This window comes from Pleurodeles waltl, chromosome 6 (genome assembly GCF_031143425.1).
Source record: "Pleurodeles waltl isolate 20211129_DDA chromosome 6, aPleWal1.hap1.20221129, whole genome shotgun sequence".
In the NCBI taxonomy this organism is placed as follows: Eukaryota; Metazoa; Chordata; class Amphibia; order Caudata; family Salamandridae; genus Pleurodeles; species Pleurodeles waltl.
Genome location: NC_090445.1, coordinates 281978399 through 281996436, shown reverse-complemented (window position 1 = coordinate 281996436; position 18038 = coordinate 281978399). Strand labels below are relative to the sequence as shown.

Genomic DNA, 18038 nt, shown 5'->3' with positions numbered 1-18038 from the left:
CCTATATACGACCACAACATCATCACGACACCAACGAAGGACACTGAGTCGACTGATGCCACCTGACGGCGTAAAGGAGTACTGCTCAAAGAAAAATCTATGGATCCAGTCTGTTGCCTGGGGGAAATTCTAAGGTAAGGAACCTGCAAATAGAATATGTCTCTACCAGATAATTTGTTACTGAAGGTAAGTAACTTGTATGTTGAGCCATCCTGCTTAATTTGAGGTAGTGATTGCCAGTAGGGGCCATCAGCACTTATTTTTGGGAACCGGCAGCGAGCAAGAGATGAGAAAACGTGAATTGGAAAGACAGAGGAAGAGAAAGATGGCAAAACCGTCACAAAAGTGAGAAAGCAGGAACCTGCAAGAGTGAGTTGAAGAGACATGGAGTGTTTGGTAGTGGATTAAGGAGACAAGAGGTAGGTTAAAGACTACCAGCCGTGGTATTCAGCATGCAACATTTAATTGTTCTGGCCGTGGCATAACGTGCAGAGCTTCGGGCACCGGAAATCTTTCTTTTACCAACTAAGCACTGGAGCCATCCTTTTTTAGAGAATAGGCATAGAAATATTGTATTGCTGAGTTGTCCGTTTAAGCCCGTCCTCTGCAATGTGTTGTGGAGATGAGACCCCATGTGCTTTGTTCTCTGATGACATCATATGATTCACTATTTGTCTCAGACAAAGGCCCTCTTATTTGCTCCTGAATGCCTCAGGAAAGGGCAGAAAGTAAATGAGCCTCTAAGAGTCCGCATTTACTTTTTTTAACCCCTTCGCTGCCAGGCCTTTTCCCCCTCAGGTGCCAAGCCTTTTTTTGGCTGTTTGGGGCAGTTTGCTCTTAGGCCCTTATAACTTTGTGTCCACATAAGCTACCCACACCAAATTTGCATCCTTTTTTTTTTTCCCAACATCCTAGGGATTCTTGAGGTACCCAGGCTTTGTGGGTTCCCCTGAAGGAGACCAAGAAACTAGCCAAAATACAGCGAAAAATTCATTTTTTTAAAAACAAATTGGAAAAAAGGGCTGCAGAAGAAGGCTTGTGTCTTTTCCCCTGAAAATGGCATCAACAAAGTGTTTGCAGTGCTAAAATCACCATCTTCCCAGCTTTCAGGAACAGGCACACTTGAATCAGAAAACCCAATATTTTCAACACAATTTTGGCATTTTACTGGGACATACCACATTTTTACTATTTTTTTGTGCTTTCAGCCTCCTTCCACTTAGTGACAGAAACGGGTATGAAACCAATGCTGGAGCCCAGAAAGCACAACATTTTTAAAAAGTAGACAAAATTCTGAATTCAGCAAGGGGTAATTTATGTAGATCCTACAAGGGTTTCCTATAGAAAATAACAGCTGAAATAAAAAAATATTGAAATTGAGGTGAAAAAAACAGCCATTGTTCTCCACGTTTTACTCTGTAACTTTTTCCTGAGATGTCAGATTTTTTAAAGCAATATACTGTTACGTCTGCTGAACTCTTCTGGTTGCGGGGATATATAGGGCTTGTAAGTTCATCAAGAACCCTAGGTACCCAAAGCCTATAAATGAGCTGCACCTTGCAATGGGTTTTCATTCTATTCCGGGTATACAGCAATTCATTTGCTGAAATATAAAGAGTGAAAAATAAGTATCAGGAAAACCTTTGTATTTCCAAAATGGGCACAAAATAAGGTGTTGAGAAGCAGTGGTTATTTGCACATCTCTGAATCCTGGGGTGCCCGTACTAGCATGTGAATTACAGGGCATTTCTCAAATAGACTTCTTTTTTACACACTGTCTACATTTGGAAGGAAAAAATTTGGAGAAAGACAAGGGTCAATAACACTTGTTTTGCTATTCTGTATTCCCCCAAGTCTCCCAATAACAATGGTACCTCACGTGTGTGGTTAGGCCTAATGCTCGCGACAGGAAACGCCACATGGACACATCACATTTTTACATTGATTTGACGTGTTTTTTGCAAAGTCCCTAGCTGTAGATTTTGGCCTCTCGCTCCGTCGCGACCTAGGGAAACCTACCAAACCAGTGCATTTTTTAAATCTAGACATCTAGGGGAATCCAGAATGGGGTGACTTGTGGGGCTCTTACTAGATTCTGTTACCCAGAAGCCTTTGCAAACTTCTAAAGTTAGCCCAAAAAACACTTTTTCCTCACATTTCAGTGACCGAAAGTTCTGGAATCTGAGAGGAGCCACAAATGTTCTTTCACCCAGCATTTCCCCAAGTCTCCCGATAAAAATGGTACCTCACTTGTGTAGATAGGCCTAGTGCTTGCAACAGGAAATGCCCCAAAACACAACATGGACACATCACATTTTCCCAAAGAAAATAGAGCTGTTTTTTGCTGAGTGCCATGCTGTGGATTTTGGCCTCTAGCTCAGCCGGCACGTAGGGAAACCTACTAAATCTGTGCATTTTTGAAAATTAGACACCTAGGGGAATCCAGGATGGATTGACTTGTGGGGCTCCCACCAGGTTCTGTTACCCAGAATCCTTTGCAAACCTCAAAATCTGGCCAAAAAAACACTTTTTCCTCACATTTTGGTGACAGAAAGTTCTGGAATCTGAGAGGAGCCACAAATTTCACCTCACTTGTGTGGTTAGGCCCAGTCCCCATGAAAGGAAATGCCCTAAAACACTATCTGGACTCACCAAAATGATCAAATACAAAACTACCTGTTTTTACGGGGCACCTGCGTTTTTGGTCCTGGTCTAAGCAGCCATACAGGGAAACCTACCAAACCCAGACATTTCTGAAAACTAGACACCCGAGGGAGGTGTGACTTGCGTGGATCCCCCAGTGTTTTCTTACCCAGAATCCTCAGCAAAGCAAAAATCAAATTTTTCCCACATTTCTGTGTGGGATCACCGCACCGGGACAAATTTCCTACTACCCAACGTTCCAAAGCGCAACAACGATTTTTTTAACCACGACTCTGTTTTTTTGTGCCTTAACTACGTATGTTCTGAACAACGAACATGCGTGGTTAAGGTACAAAGAAGGGAGTTGGTGAAGGTAAGTGGTGGGTTTAGGTTTTGGGGAGGGGTTGGGGGGGTGGGGCATTTTTGGTTTTGGGGAGTGGGTGGAGGGTTAGGGGGTATTAGGTTTTGGGGTGGGGTTGGGGGGTGGGGCGTTTTTGGTTTTGGGGAGTGGGTGGGGGGTTAGGGGGTTTTAGGTTTTGGGGTGGGGTGTTTTTGGTTTTGGGGAGTGGGTGGGAGGTTAGGGGGTTTTAGGTTTTGGGGTGGGGTTGGGGGGTAGGGCGTTTTTGGTTTTGAGGAGTGGGTGGGGGTTAGGTGGTTTTAGGTTTTGGGGTGGGGTTGGGGGGTGGGGCGTTTTTGGTTTTGGGGAGTGGGTGTGGGGTTAGGGGCTATTAGGTTTTGGGGTTGGGGGGGTGGGGCGTTTTTGGTTTTGGGGAGTGGGTGGGGGGTTAGGGGGTTTTAGGTTTTGGGGTGGGGCGTTTTTGGTTTTCTGCCCCCTTCCCCACTAGGTGTGGATGGGGGTAATTGCCCGATCTGCCCACCCTCTTATTAAAAAAAAAAAAAATCTTCCCTTGTCTCTAGTGGGCTCTCTGCCCCCCTTGGGGGCAGATGGGCCTTCCATAAATAGGCCGATCTACCCCTAAGGGGGCAGTTATGGCCAACAGTAATGTGACCCCATGGGGAGTGACCTTTGCCCAAGGGGCTGCCCCCCCCCCCCCAAACAAAACACACACACCAATCCCTGCTGCCTAAGTGATTTCTGCCACCCCCAGTGGCAGATCGGCCTAATAGAACTAGGCCGATCTGCCCCCAAGGAGAGCAGAAATGGCCTAAATACAATTTGCCCCCCAGGGGAGTGACCCTTGCCTAAGTGGTCGCTCCCCATATATAAAAAAAAATAAGGTAAACAAAAAAATATATATATCCCTGGGGCCGGTCCCAGAACATAACGGTTATGTCCTTGGCGACACAGCCAAGGACGTAACCATTACGTCCTTGGCTGCCAACGGGTTAATCTCTTACTTCGTAATTCCTGAGATTCTGTTTATATTTTTGTGATTGACATCTTTTGTTATGGTTGTAGGTACATATTTTCATTAATACATAAATCTTCTATCATCAGATACCCATGGTATTCTCACTATTCGACAGTGGGAACTTAAAGCCCCCATACAAAAATGTGAGAAATGTATTTCTAATGTATGTTTACTTTGTCCAATAGCCTGACATGCGTCATTTTAACATGTATGATCTATTTCAAAACTACAGGAAAAAAAACTGGAGCTCCTCCTGGACTGTTTTGGAGGGTTCGATTTTGACCTTTTACAAAGATGGGAAAAACCAGTCCACGAACAGCATGGTAAAACGTTTACCTTCCCACTAATTTAATAATTTATTATTGGATTTACACTTTGTTTTGCAAATGTAAAAATATGTTGCTCCCTAATAACTGCACCAAACTACTCACTGAACTGCTTTCCACCACCGCCTGCCATTCAACAAGTACATGCTGCCCTCTAAATCAGATGACAGAACAGTGCAAAGATCTCATTCACAATCACTGTCTCCTCCTCATCATACCATTAGCTGATCTGTTGGTCTATTAATAAACCACCTCTTGTTGTTACGGGGACATTCATTTCCAGATGAACCCTACCTTTCTAAACAATCACAGATTATCGTATGTAATGACTTGTCTCTACTCTGATGATTTTAGTAGCACATATCACGTGACTGTACACTCAGGTCATCTCCTTCGTACCTCAGCCCTATACACACACCCAGATGACATCGACATCCAAGTCATCAACTGCACATCAACCTGCACCATTGCAGGAAATTACGCATGCAGGAGGGGCTCAACGCCCACATTATCTACCAAGATGCCTATAACATAATAACCAATGCCCAAGAATAAACTAAAGACAGTTACTCCCTTGACCACACTTCCTCTCTGAAATCTCACCCTCAAAAACCTCTCATTCTCTTCTATGCGCGACCCCAACATGTCCCAGCCTCATTGACAGTGACTTCATCTTATTTTATCTAGGTATCTTCACCATGTAGTACCCATTGAGCATTTGTCTTGGCAAACCTCAGTCACCTCTTCATGTGCACTGCACCCAACTTCAGTAGTGTTAGAATTCCTTTCCTATTATGTTAATTCATCTTGCATTCCATCCAGGTACAGCTAATGAAGCCTTTAGTAGTGGCATCTGTTGACATGTGGTTTCTATATTCTGAATCTCCCTAGATGCTTTAACTCTTTGATTGTCCTGTCTTTGTTAAAAGTAGTGGAGAGCTGACCCCTGCTTATCATTTAGCTGCAACCCTGTGCATCAACTTTTCTTTTCCAAAACCCTTGAACAGCTGATGTTCCTCTGGCCCACCAGTTACATCTACTCTGTCCGCCCATTCAGTTCAGTGCAAACTGGCGTTCATCAAACAAGTTCACTTGATAGAAATTGCCTTTATGTGAATATCCAAAATTCTGGGCTCTGCATAAATCACTTTTCGGCCATTCGTATGCTGTTCAGCCCATTTGGGACAGTTATTTTCACAATTCTACTATCAACCATCGATTTTCGTAGGCATTTTAGTAAATGCATTACCATAGCTCTTTTCCCATCTCCCCAATGACCCTTGGGTATCCTGGTGTTCTTTGCTTTCATTCCTTATTCTCTCTGCCAGTGTGTCATACCGGCCATTCTTTGGGACCCTCCATTTTTACTTTTGTAGCACCATCCCTCAGTGACATTGCACATATACTGCTTTGTCTATTAATACCTTTCAAATGCTTTTGTCAGACTATTTTCCTCACTGTATACTCTAACAAAGTAAAATCTCTCTCTTAGTGCAACCATACCCATGGGAATGGTCTCTGCTCCTTAGTGCTCCTCTCCTCCAACTTGATGTGATCATGCCTGTTAATTACTTTGCTTAATTAAACGACCCCTTATTTGGAAAACATAAAAGGCACTTCCCACCTTTTTTTAGTCAACCCTCTCTAAAATCCGGGACATGAGCTAAATTTCCAGAAATCTGCCAACACAGCTGGTGAAAATACGGGACGCCTGGTCACTCTGCTGTTCAGCCAACCTCAACCCTCTAGCTGTACCAAATCCACCATTTCCCCAAACAGATATAGGCAGTGTTACCCAAACCAGAAAGAAACTTTTCCCAGTACCTGCACATTTTCTCTGAGCAACATGTGCCTGTGCATTATAGCCCTTGGCCTTTAGGGGCCCCTGAAGTCCCCCACAATGATGGGCGCAGTCGCACACTGCACGTAAGCAGCCTCCGAGGGGTCTTAAGGGGCCTCTCAAAGGTGCTAGGACACCCCTGTTAAAATTCTTTCAGCATGCCTCTTTCAGCAAAGTAGTAACCCATTAGAATGAGGCCTGGGATGCTGTAGACGAGTCGTGCCACGTCCCATACCAGATTGTTCTCTGCGGGCTGGCTTTTCGTGTGCCACCTTCTGGAGGTACAGAAGGTATAAAGTATAACTGTTTTTTTATTGATCACAATATAATATTTTAGAGAATGTTACATGACTCATTTGTTGCATTCATTTTCCTTGCTGTTCTGAGCAGGTAATGTGAATGGTTACATTGTGTATGTCCATTTTGTCATTTATTTATGCAAGGAAATCAAATGTTATTTTCTAGTTTTCTTGGAATTGTCCGAAGTTTTATTAATCTTGATCTGGGATTTGATACCTGGTCCGAGTGGTTGCCCAATGCTGGCTATTAATTGCCATAGTTTTTGTCAGGACTGACTTTCACCAGTCTTGGAATAATCCTTGGTATTGACCAAGTTTACTTGTTTTAATAATAACCGAATGGTATCCTTGAATTGCAATCTTTCAAGGACAGCGTACACGATACAGCGTATAGTGGACAAACCCACAACCATGAAAGCTGTACCAAAACAGAAGGCAATCTGAGTTTGGGTTCCTTGCAAAAGAAATGACACTCTTCCTTTTCCCGTAGAAGCAGTCTTCCAGTTTCAGTACGCCTGAATACACAGTGGAACTTAGAGGGGCGTCAGTATGCTGGGCGCCGAGGGAAAAGTCGAGCAAGAAGAATGTTCTAGAGGTAAGCTTTTAGTGACCGTGGTCACATCTGTTCTCCCTTCACTAACAGCCTCTGCACGGCTTAGGCTGAACATCTGTATTTCTTTAGCACCCTGCATAGTAGGATACATGATACACATTTTGCTGTTTCCTACCTGACGACATTGGGGTCACTGTTGAGTTGACTCCAAAGTAATTTTTTTTAATTTTGCTGTAGGAAGATTTCAACCATGATTTTCGCTTGTTTGTTATCATTCACACCCATAAAGCATCTGTTATTTTAGCTCCTAGAGACCTGAGGGCGATCTTGCACTTGGCTTTAGAAGACAGATTGAGCACTGAGACCTAGGAGCAGCTACAAACAGTCCTGTTAGGACAAACCTCAAAAGAGACACAGCAGGGGCTTACTTCCTGCTTCACTTTATTCCCCCTCCAGTTGCGGCAGCCCGCTCCCTACAGCTTCACTGACTGGCAAAAGGCTTGATGCTTATCATGATAATCCGGTACTACAACCATACAAATACCAGCTCTGAGACCTGCTGCACTATCGTTACTACTTCCCAGTAAATGCTTGTCATCCACTTACACCAGACATTCTACCTAACTTTGTTTAATCTACTGTACAGAGGTTTTGGCTTTACAAGACAAACTGAGGAGACTGCTTGTTAATATGTTTGGTGTTCTATGAAACACTTAGGTGAATTGAAGCAATATTGTAAAGTTAAATTATGTCATTATTTGACTCTATTTTGTGCTCAGAGGTAGACTGTATACATTGTTGTATATTTACACCCATTTTGCCTCATTGGGTAGGGTTCACAAGGTTGTGAATCCACACATGAGCAGGTGAAGAATGAGAACATAAGGGAGAGGACCAGGTGGCTATGCTTACCCTAAACCAGACATCTAAAGTCCTGGTTGCTTGGGTTAAACAGGCATAGCATTTCGAGAGTGAAGTGAGTGACATCCACGGTCCTGCAATTTCACTTTGTTTTTGGTGTTTTTGGTCATGCTTTTAATGTGTTATGATGAAGAATCACTTTAGTTGTCCGAAGCACAACATTTGTATAAACATTAATAATATTTGAATAACTGCAAATAAGCCATTTTCAATTTGTAGATCATAAATGACGTACATTTGCACTCTAAAAATCAGTGTAATTTTAGGATTTTTTTAAATAGCTTAATTCTCAGTAATTATGCAAGAGTTCATATTAATGTGTGTATGTTTCCCTGTACAGCTGAAAACACGGGGAGGTTCAGAATATCTTGTCCAGCATGACACAGATTCCATAGCCACAGGGTGGTATAACAGTATACTGGACAGCATCCAAATGATGGTAAGTAATAACAACCTCTACACCCAAGTATGGAGGGCTCATAGGGAAAACCTTCTTATTGCATGTGTTTTCAAATTCCATGCATCGATATCTTTCATCAGTATCTTTGCTAATATAACATTAAAATCTGCAAATTAATTAATATATATGGTTGAGTACACATTTTTAGGGGTCAGCTAATCTGCATCAGCTGCTCCAATGTGAGAACATTTAAAGTATGTAGATTTATGACTGGATAGCACAGATATTATTGGATTTAGTCAGCTTAAGTATGTGTTATAATTGTGTGACCTGGTCAGGTATTGGATTTGAAACAAGGAGAACGTGCACAACATGATAGCTGTACATATTAGGCCTACTTAGATTCCTTTGCTATTTCAAACAGCAGGTGCAAATGATATAGAGAAACTTACCACACTGTTAGAAATGGGGTCTTTGGTTAGCAGTCAGGTTACCCCCGTGTCCAAGCAAGGACCCTCCTCACTCTAGTCAGGGTAAGTCACACACAATCCAAACTATCCTGGGTCCACCCTCTGGTAGCTTGGCACTGAGCAGTCAGGCTCAACTTATAAGGCAATGTGTAAAGTATTTGTGCAGTAAATCATACAATAACACCATATAGCACCACAAAAATACACCACACAGTGTTAAGAAAAATATATAATATTTATCTGGATAAATGCAGGTCAAAACGATTAAAATGCAATAAGTATATGTTGAGATATTACTGTAAAAGAGATATAAAGTGTCTTAAGTCTTTTAAAAGCAAACAAAGTCTCTTTCAAGCACAAAGTACCTGGTTCACGTGCAAAATCTCCGCAAAGAACCGCAGAAGAGGCAATGCATGGATACAAAGGGGTGTGCGTAGAATTCTTGGGCAGCACACAGTGATGCGTCATTTAGTTTTCACGCAGGGACGGCTGTGCGTAGATTTCCGGGCTCGGTCTTGCATCCTCTTCGGCTTGCGGGGGTTTCGAATGCCCCGGGGACGATGTGTTGATTTCCTGCGCTGGCAGGATGAAGTCACAGGAGCTGTGTCGATTCGGTGGGCGTTGCGTTGAATTTTCTACTGCACAGCAGGCACTGCGTCAATTCCCCTCTGGAAGTCGGGCTACATCGATCCAGTGGGCCATGTGTTGAATTTACGGTCGCTACGCTGGCGCTGCATCGATCTTCTCGATGCAAAGTCAGGCTGTGTCGTTCCGGTTCGGCGTGCAGTGAAATTTTCACCGCAGTGCAGGCTGTGCGTCGTTTCTGGCAGGCTGTGCGTCGAATTTTGCCGCACAAGGAGTCTTTTTTGTAGAGATGAAGTCTTTTTGGTCCAAGCTCTATCCAAGCCCTTGGAGAGCACTTCTTCACCACACCCAGAGAGCAGCAAGGCAGCAGTCCTTCGCAGAAAGCAGAGAGGTGAGTCCTTTGAGCAGCCTGGCAGGTCTTGGCAGGATCCAAGTTCTGGTTCAGGTTCTCTTCTCCAGGAAGTTTCTGAGTTGGTAGGGGCAGAGGCCGTGTTTAAATACCCAAATGTGCCTTTGAAGTGGGGGAGACTTCAAAGAGTGGCTTAGAAGTGCACAAGGTCCCCTTTCAGTTCAATCCTGTCTGTCAGAGTCCCAGTAGGTGATGTGCAATCCTTTGTGTGAGGGCAGGCTACTGTCCTTTGACATGTAAGTGTCAGGCCCTCCACTCTCCCAACCCAGGAAGACCCATTCAAAATGCAGATGTATGCAAGTGAGGCTGAGCATCCTGTGTTTGGGGTGTGTCTGAGTGAATGCACAAGGAAGCTGTCAACTAACCCCAGCCAGACGTGCATTGTAAGGCACAGAAGGATTTAAGTGCAAAGAAATGCTCACTTTCTAAAAGTGGCATTTCTAAAATAGTAATAATAAATCCAACTTCACCAGTCAGCAGGATTTTGTATCACCATTCTGGTCATAATAAATATGAACTTCCTACTCCTTTCAGATCAGCAACAACCACTCAAATAATGGATGAGGGCAGCCCCAATGTTAGCCTATGAAGGGAGCAGGCCTCAAAGCAGTGTAAAAACAAATGTAGGAGTTATGTAGAAAAAGGGGAGTTTTAGGCTTGGCAAGTACTTTTAAATGCCAAGTGGAATTGGCAGTGAAACTGCACACACAGGCCTTGCAATGGCAGGCCTGAGGCAAGGTTAAGGAGATACTTAAGTGGGTGGCACGATCAGTGCTGCAGGCCCACTAGTAGCATTTAATGTACTGGCCCTGGGCACACCAAGTGTGCTTTACTAGGGACTTATAAGTAAATTAAATAATCCAGTTGGGTATGATCCAGTGTTACCATTTTTAAAGGGGGAGAGCATATGCACCCCAAGTGGGAAGGGTATGCCCAGACGTGGGTCCCGTGCTTGCTATGCCACCAGATTCAGGCTAGTCTGGCTGATGAAGGGTGATACCCTGAAACTGGTCCCAGGATGATTGTTTCTGGTCTTGGGAAAATCTGGCCTGGCAGTTCGGGCTGGACTCTTCCCATGGGGGACAGGGTCAAGACTGATTTGCATATGGCTGGGTCTATACTGGAAAGGCATGGCAGGCAAAAAAACGGATGGATTAAACCCAGATCTGTGACTTTGGGTGAATGTTTGATTTGTTCTGCATTCCGTCCATCATCTGATGTTTTTGCTGTTACAGAGCTTGAAGCACCACCTCCAGCTGGAACTATAGATAGCTATGTCATCTAGGTAGGCTGCGCAGTAGGCATCCTTGCCAGCTAGGACCCTGTTAACCAACCATTGGAAGGTAGCGGGGGCACGTTTCAACCCAAAGGGCATCACCCGGAACTGGTAATGGCCATGAGTGCGCAGAGTCTAAAAAACTGAAAAAAACAGTACCTAAAAAGTGGAGGGAGGCAGGCAAAAAGTTCAGGCTGACCACCCTAAGGCTGTCAGGTCTAGCACATACCTAATGTTAGGTTTCTCTTGGTACTCTGTGCCAGACATCTCCCTCTCTCTGCCGCAAGTCCTGCTTCAATTTCCACTGCCCTTGGACCTTATGCTATGAATACACCTATTTATAGGTAGATTTGGATTAACTCTACTTGCCTTATTTAAACTCTTCCTGAATGCACTATTATTGCATTCTACTTTACAATGTTTGCACCTCTATATGAACCTTCTCTCAGACTCATTAAACCTCGGATCCCACTCTCCTAAACTCGCTATATTTAATGTGTACTTTCTTTTATAACAGCTTTGCATGTGCCTATTCTTAGTTCAGAATATGGTTTATGTTTTAATTGGTGCAACATCTTATAAGTACAATGATGTGAGGCCTTGCTAGTCTGATTAGTGCTCATTAAAACCACAAATAAATGCATTGAGCCAGGGAGATGTTACCGGGTCTGCCACAAATAGTCCCAATTAGCTAGTTTTGAACTTCCTCTGTTATAAGACATGGAAAATACAGACTGTCAAGCAGGCACAGTGGGAGTGGCTGATGTACTGAGAAGTTTACTTTTTTGGAACTTGGTAATTTAGGGTCTTTGCTGTCAGCTTGCCTCTTTGTCGTAACAATTAGAGCAGTGTGTTCAGCTAGGACGTTTCTAAAAGCTACTCATCGCCTTGAACTGTGCAAGGGATTTCATCATCCTCGCTTGGACTTCCTCTTGTTCTGCAGACATGTAGGTTTCACATGCTCAAAGAAGTCACCCTTGCTAGACCAGGTCTTCACACTAGTTACTTCCAAATCCTCAGGCGGGGGCTGGCACCCTAAATTGTGGTTTAACAGTGGTTGGGACAGGATGCATGCCTAGTAAGTCTCTATATGTGTACCAAGTGGTTTCAGAATGCATAGTCAGCTGTGCAAAAAAAATGGAGGCAACACATTTTGCACCTTGTTCTGTAGTGGAGAACACCTGATTTGCTACATATCTAGTTTTGCACCAGTGCAAGATATGAGGCAAGCTGGTGATTTTCACAAGTTTTTCTGTGTTTACTTCGTAGGAAATATATTTGTATTCATTTTAGCTTTTTTGTCAGCACTGCATGGAACGTTTGGCTATGTCAGGACCCTAAAGAAATTAAGGGAGGTGTTTGAGGAGGCAGGATGGCTAATGATAATACAAGTGAGTGGATAGACAGCTATGGAATAAGTGATTTAGCTAGCATTCTTAATTGTAGGCTAGCACCACTGTGCTTTGAGCAGTGCAATCATCACTTGCAATTAGACAGAAAGTCTTAGAGGTGGAAACCCACTAGAGTGTAAGTAGCTTCCACTGGGTTGCAGGCAGTGAGACCAGCCATGTGCATCTGGTTGGCAGAAGGTATAAACAAGTGAGAAGTAGTTGGCAGAGGAAGTCTTGCATTACATGACACTTTACAGTTTGAATAGAGCAGGCTTCTCCAACGAGTAGCTCGTGAGCTACTGAAAGCTGTCCAGCAAACTATAAGTAGCTCTCCTGTGTATACCCTAGAATACTAAATTAGAAGCTTTTGTCAGATGAACTAATGTATTCATACCAAAATTAAAAAAGCTTTTACTCAAAATGAAAATTTGTATATTTTTAGAATGCACAAGATGATGTTTTAATACCAGGTAATAAATCATATGGCATTGGAAAGACTTATCACTGATATTATTACCTTGTTAGCACGAGCATAGCAGCTACGGTAGTTATGTAATACCTATGTAAAAGGATTTAAAATTGACAGAGACTCCTGCCAATACTGCCAGTACTCTTGAATAGTGTGGACGCTAAAATAATCTAGTCTGATGTGGTCACTTTTACAAGGCAAAAAATATTAGAGGCTTGTGATAATTTTCTTTAAACAGAAGTAGCTCTTGTTACGGGAAAGGTTGGAGAGTCTTGGTTTAGAGCGTAGGAAGAAATGTATTTAAATAAATACCAAAGCAAGATTTTCTTTTTTGAAAGAGTAAAAACTATAACCACCTCGCCATGGGAGTTACATCCCGGTAGGTGAACAGGGCTAACTTAGGTCTCTGGATGACCTGGCACCCTTGACGATTGTGTGATTACTGGAGCACATAGTGCCCCCGGCACGCCCCCATCATATTGCATTATATGATTCCCAAGATAAACTTTCTTCCACAACTGCTCAAGTAAACCCTATATGTATGAATTTGTATTACATATTGTGTGTCCCTTTGAAATTGATAGGCTATACCTGAGATCCTAGGGCACTCTATTTTGTCCTGACGAAAGCCCCTGTCCCAAGAGGTCATCAGACTAAGAGCTGAAACATGTTGACTGACTAGTAAAGTAATAGGAGCATTATACCCCCATCTTACTCCCACATTGCTTTTTTTAACCAACCTGATAAACCACTAATTACTTGGTTCTTCAAGGTATTTTTATTATTTTTCCAAGACCCTGAGTGGAACAATATCTAAAGTGCTCTCTGGAATATGATCAATCCCATCCAGGTTTTTAGGGACCAGAATGAGACCAAATGATGAAACATGCCACTAATGGAGTAGGTGAGGGTCTAACAAAGAAAGTTATTTGGTTTCCATAAAGCAGGGTGATACCTGTAAGACCCCAGTGTTCAAAGTTACTCCTGGCTGTGGGATACCCTTCAATGCTGCTAGTAAGCCTGCAGCACTAGTTGTGCCACCCACTACTGTAGCCCTTCAAACATGCCTCAGGCCTGCCACTGCACTGTAGTGACTTGACCCCACACAAGGGACTGAGAACCCCCCCCCCCCGCCCACAGACCTCCTGGCAGACAGGAATGGGCTGAAAGGAAACTGTGGCACTTCAGACCACTCTTTGAAGTCTCCCCCACATCAAAGGCACATTTTGGTATAAGTACTGGGCCTCTGACACTATATACTAGGAACACTTCTGGACTGAAGATATTCTACCCGGAAGAAGGACCACTGTATTGTCAGGAAGGACTGCCATTTTGCTGTTTACTCCTCTGTGTTGGCCTGCTGCTTCTTGTCTGGGAGTGGGAGGACTCGATCTAAGTCTTTACATCCTGCAATCTAAAGTTTCTCCAGCTCCAAGGGCCTGACTGAGATTGCCTCCTGTTTCTGAAGTCTCGTGAGCATCAAAGACTTCACCTGCATCTTGCTACCAGCATTTGGGCTCCTCTGCTGTGAGTCCTGCTCTGCCAAGTGGTGCCACATCCAGTCCTAGACCCTTGGAGGTGTGTTCGGTGCTGCAACACAAGAACTGACGCAGCAACACTGGTGCATCACTTGGAACCGACTCATTCTGCTGCAGAAATGCCGCTTAGCTGCTGCCTACACCCAAGCCGCAGCTGCAGACACCACTTGCTGAGTGCGGGATGCAATGAGCTGACCTTACAGCGCAACCTTGGCTTGGATCACCGGCGCATCGGTACCAGTACTCAGCGCTTCTTGACATTGACACATCTGTGACATTGCTCAATCAGGAAACAATGCATCGGTTGCAAGTGTGATGTGTCCCTTCCTCTGGATCAACTCAGTCATCGAGCATGGACTCAGCAAAGGTACTGTCAGTGGGTGTGCGTGACTTCTGTACCCAGCCCATGCTCCATCGCGGTCGACTGCCCTTTTGAATTTGCCCTAGTCCTGCGCGACCAGATAGTTCTGTTGTCTTCTGATCACTACATTTTTAATGAATCTTTGAAAATACATAATTTGACTTGTGTATGTTGGATGTTTGTCATGTTGGTCTTGTTTGACTCAGATACATTTTGGCTATTTTTCTAAACTGGTGTGGAGTCCTTTTTGTGGTGTGTTCACTGTGTTACTGCATGTGTGCACAAATACTTTACACATTGCCTCTTTAGTTTAACCTGACTGCTCTGTGCCAAGCTACGAGAGGTTGAGCACAGGGAAACTTTTAGTGCGTATCTTACTTGACCTGCCTAGGATTGTGGTCCCTAACTGGACAGAGTGCAAATCTCTGCCAAGTAGAGACCCAATTTGTAACTCCTGGGATAACATGAACATTTCAGAAGCAAGAGTAAACATCTGAAATTTTTAAAAAACTGGGATAAATAAATATATATCCATTGCATGGAGTTTGTCCCAAAAAAGGCCCAAGATAGGGTATATAGTGGTACTGTATTATTTGAAAGTGTGTATGTATGTATATAGATATATAGTCCCTCGATCTCGTGACTCGAAAAGACTTCTTCGAAGAAAAACAACTTGTAACACTCCGAGCCCAACACCAGATGGCGGGATGTGCACAGCATGTGTATCTGCTGCTACACATGCCACGAACAGATGTACACTGGGTAAGTGACATTTTCCATATATATATATATATATATATATATATATATATATATATATATATATATATTTAGTTAGAGAGAGATATTAGAGTAAAATGGTCTCTTAGGTAAAAAAAAAAAAAAAAACATGCAGTATGGGAGTCCTCCCTAATTAAATAAACAGTCATTGGCAAAGCTAATAGTCCTAGCCTTGGCAAGCTGGTTCAATGGTAATTTTTTATGCAAAGAAAAAAAAACATTAAAAACATGCTGCTTTTAAAACCTGGGCTTTCAATAAAATTTTTATTTAAAAAACAAAAACATTTCATATAGTTTTATGAGTACAGTGCAGTTGCTTCCGAATAGACAGCTGTACTTAGAAATAGTGTAGAAACCATTATACATTTTAATGCATGCCACAGGAAAATATGATTCTTCTTTAAATACCAAAAAGATTCTAATAGAAAAGCATTGCCAAAGTATGGGCCGGCCAGCCCTGGCACTTCTTCTTCGGAGGGCAAAATCCCAGGATAAATGAAGTTACTCACAGTGCAAAGCAGCCAGTGGTGGTGTGCACTGACCCATAGCGCCAATGCAGGATGTTGTGGTGGGTGGGAGCAAAATTGGAATCACAGATGAACAAACCAATGCATGAAATGGGCTATATGGATATATATATTTTTACTATTTTTTTTTTTAATTACATGAAGCTAGTGAGACAGTTGCATCAAGCCAGACCTAAATACTGAGACCAACTGGACTTGAAAATGTCAGTTTCTTTTTTTTTTTTTGCAATCAAGTAAAATAGGAATTTAGTTTGCCCAAGGAAGAACATTAGGAAGGGATATCAGAGGGTGCTGTGAGACCTAAAGATAGTTTCTCTGTGTTCCTGCTGTTACAAGCAAGGAGAAACAATCGGAGATCATCATATTCTGACCATATTAACGCAATGAAAGGATTCACAACTCAAGTTCTATTAGCAGAATGAGTCCAACAACAAACATAGTAATTCTGCATGACAATATCATAACATGCCTGTATAACACAAATTATATCTAATTATTATTGTTGCACCGCAGTCTTAATACATGTAGAACGTTATTGTTTGTTACCAAGAGTTATTTGCACAAGGGCCTCTAAATCAGGTGGAGACCCGGATAATAAGAGGCTTTGACTTTAAAACGGCACTAACTTCACTTAAGTTCTTGCCACATGGAAAAGAAACAAAAAGTGTTCCTCTACACCACTGTAAACAAAAGAACAGACTGAATATGAACAGTAGGGCAGCAAACAACAATTCGTCATTAAGTTGTGTGATTAGCTAGCCAAATTTAAAAATGTTCTTTAGGAAAGGGTGTTTTTGATTCTTGGCACATGACAAGTGCTGCAGAAATTATGTGAGAAAAATCCTAGAAGAGTGGCGTAAAGGGCACCATGGGACTTTGTGCAAGCAAGGAAAATGCACCCCTGGACTGCTGGTTGGGTCATTAAATATATAGAAATAACCGAAATTCGGTGAGCCCCTCATGCTTCTGGGTCCCGTGCCTCTGCACCTCCTACACATTGATAGCTGCACCTCTGACTGAGAGTTTGCATACACATTTATCTGTACATACCTTAAGACTCTGGATGATATTCTCCCCAGTGAGTCAGTCTATTTTGACACCAGTAACAGAACAAGCATTGGCAAAGCCAATAGGTCTAGTGTTGGCTGCCAGCCTAATTGCAATTTTTGTTTTGTCATGGTTTTTGCAAAACTTTGTTTCGGAATATGCTGGCCCTGATCAGTCTAAAGAAAAAAAAAAATTTCTAGAGGCAAAAAAGGTAAAAGGTCAGATTTTTAGCATAGCCACATTTAGAAAAATGGAGATTTCTGAAACATCTTTTTTCTAAATGTGGATATGCTAAAACCTGGCATGGACCCGGCTCTCCAGGACCGACTTTGCAGAACCCTGCTCTAGTGCCTTCACTATGGATGCCATTAAAACTATTAGGGAGCCCATGGAGGGCCAATAGGGGTCGACAGGCAACATAAAGAAACATGGAGTTCAATGCAGCACGTTCCCTTCTTGCCAGCAGTACACAAGCGACAGCCGTTTCATCCAACCCAGACACAAAGGCGGTGGATTCTGTGGACATGAAGTAGTTTCACATGCAAACAAGAAATGTATACTTAAAACCGCCATTTAAATTATTATTATAAAGGTGCATGTTAATCAGCTATACGTTTCATACGAATAAAAAGCAATAGGAAATCACATGGGCAGGCCAGCTGCACAGACTACTCGCTTCCAATAGCAGACGCCTTCATAATGTTTCCCTGGTACTGTAAGTGGACGGTGTACCAGTGACTGCAGCAGAGAGCACACGCATGCAGGCAGATGATGGGGGAGAGTCATGGTATGTGCTGCTCTCTTAGAGAGCCTCTATTTCAGTTATTGAG

General features: G+C 42.9%; 1 protein-coding gene across 8 annotated transcripts in view; it reads left to right on the top strand.

The window, feature by feature from the left end:
- Window positions 1-18038, top strand: part of ARHGAP27 (Rho GTPase activating protein 27) — a 565511-nt gene that overhangs the window by 509448 nt on the left and 38025 nt on the right. For 7 of the 8 annotated variants that reach the window (XM_069238073.1, XM_069238077.1, XM_069238076.1 and 4 more), the window contains 3 exons: window positions 4249-4339; window positions 6972-7076; window positions 8296-8394. In XM_069238073.1, the coding sequence (XP_069094174.1) occupies window positions 4249-4339; window positions 6972-7076; window positions 8296-8394 (295 nt within the window). The remainder of the gene's footprint in view (window positions 1-4248; window positions 4340-6971; window positions 7077-8295; window positions 8395-18038) is intronic. The other variant, XM_069238072.1, reaches the window with a different exon arrangement.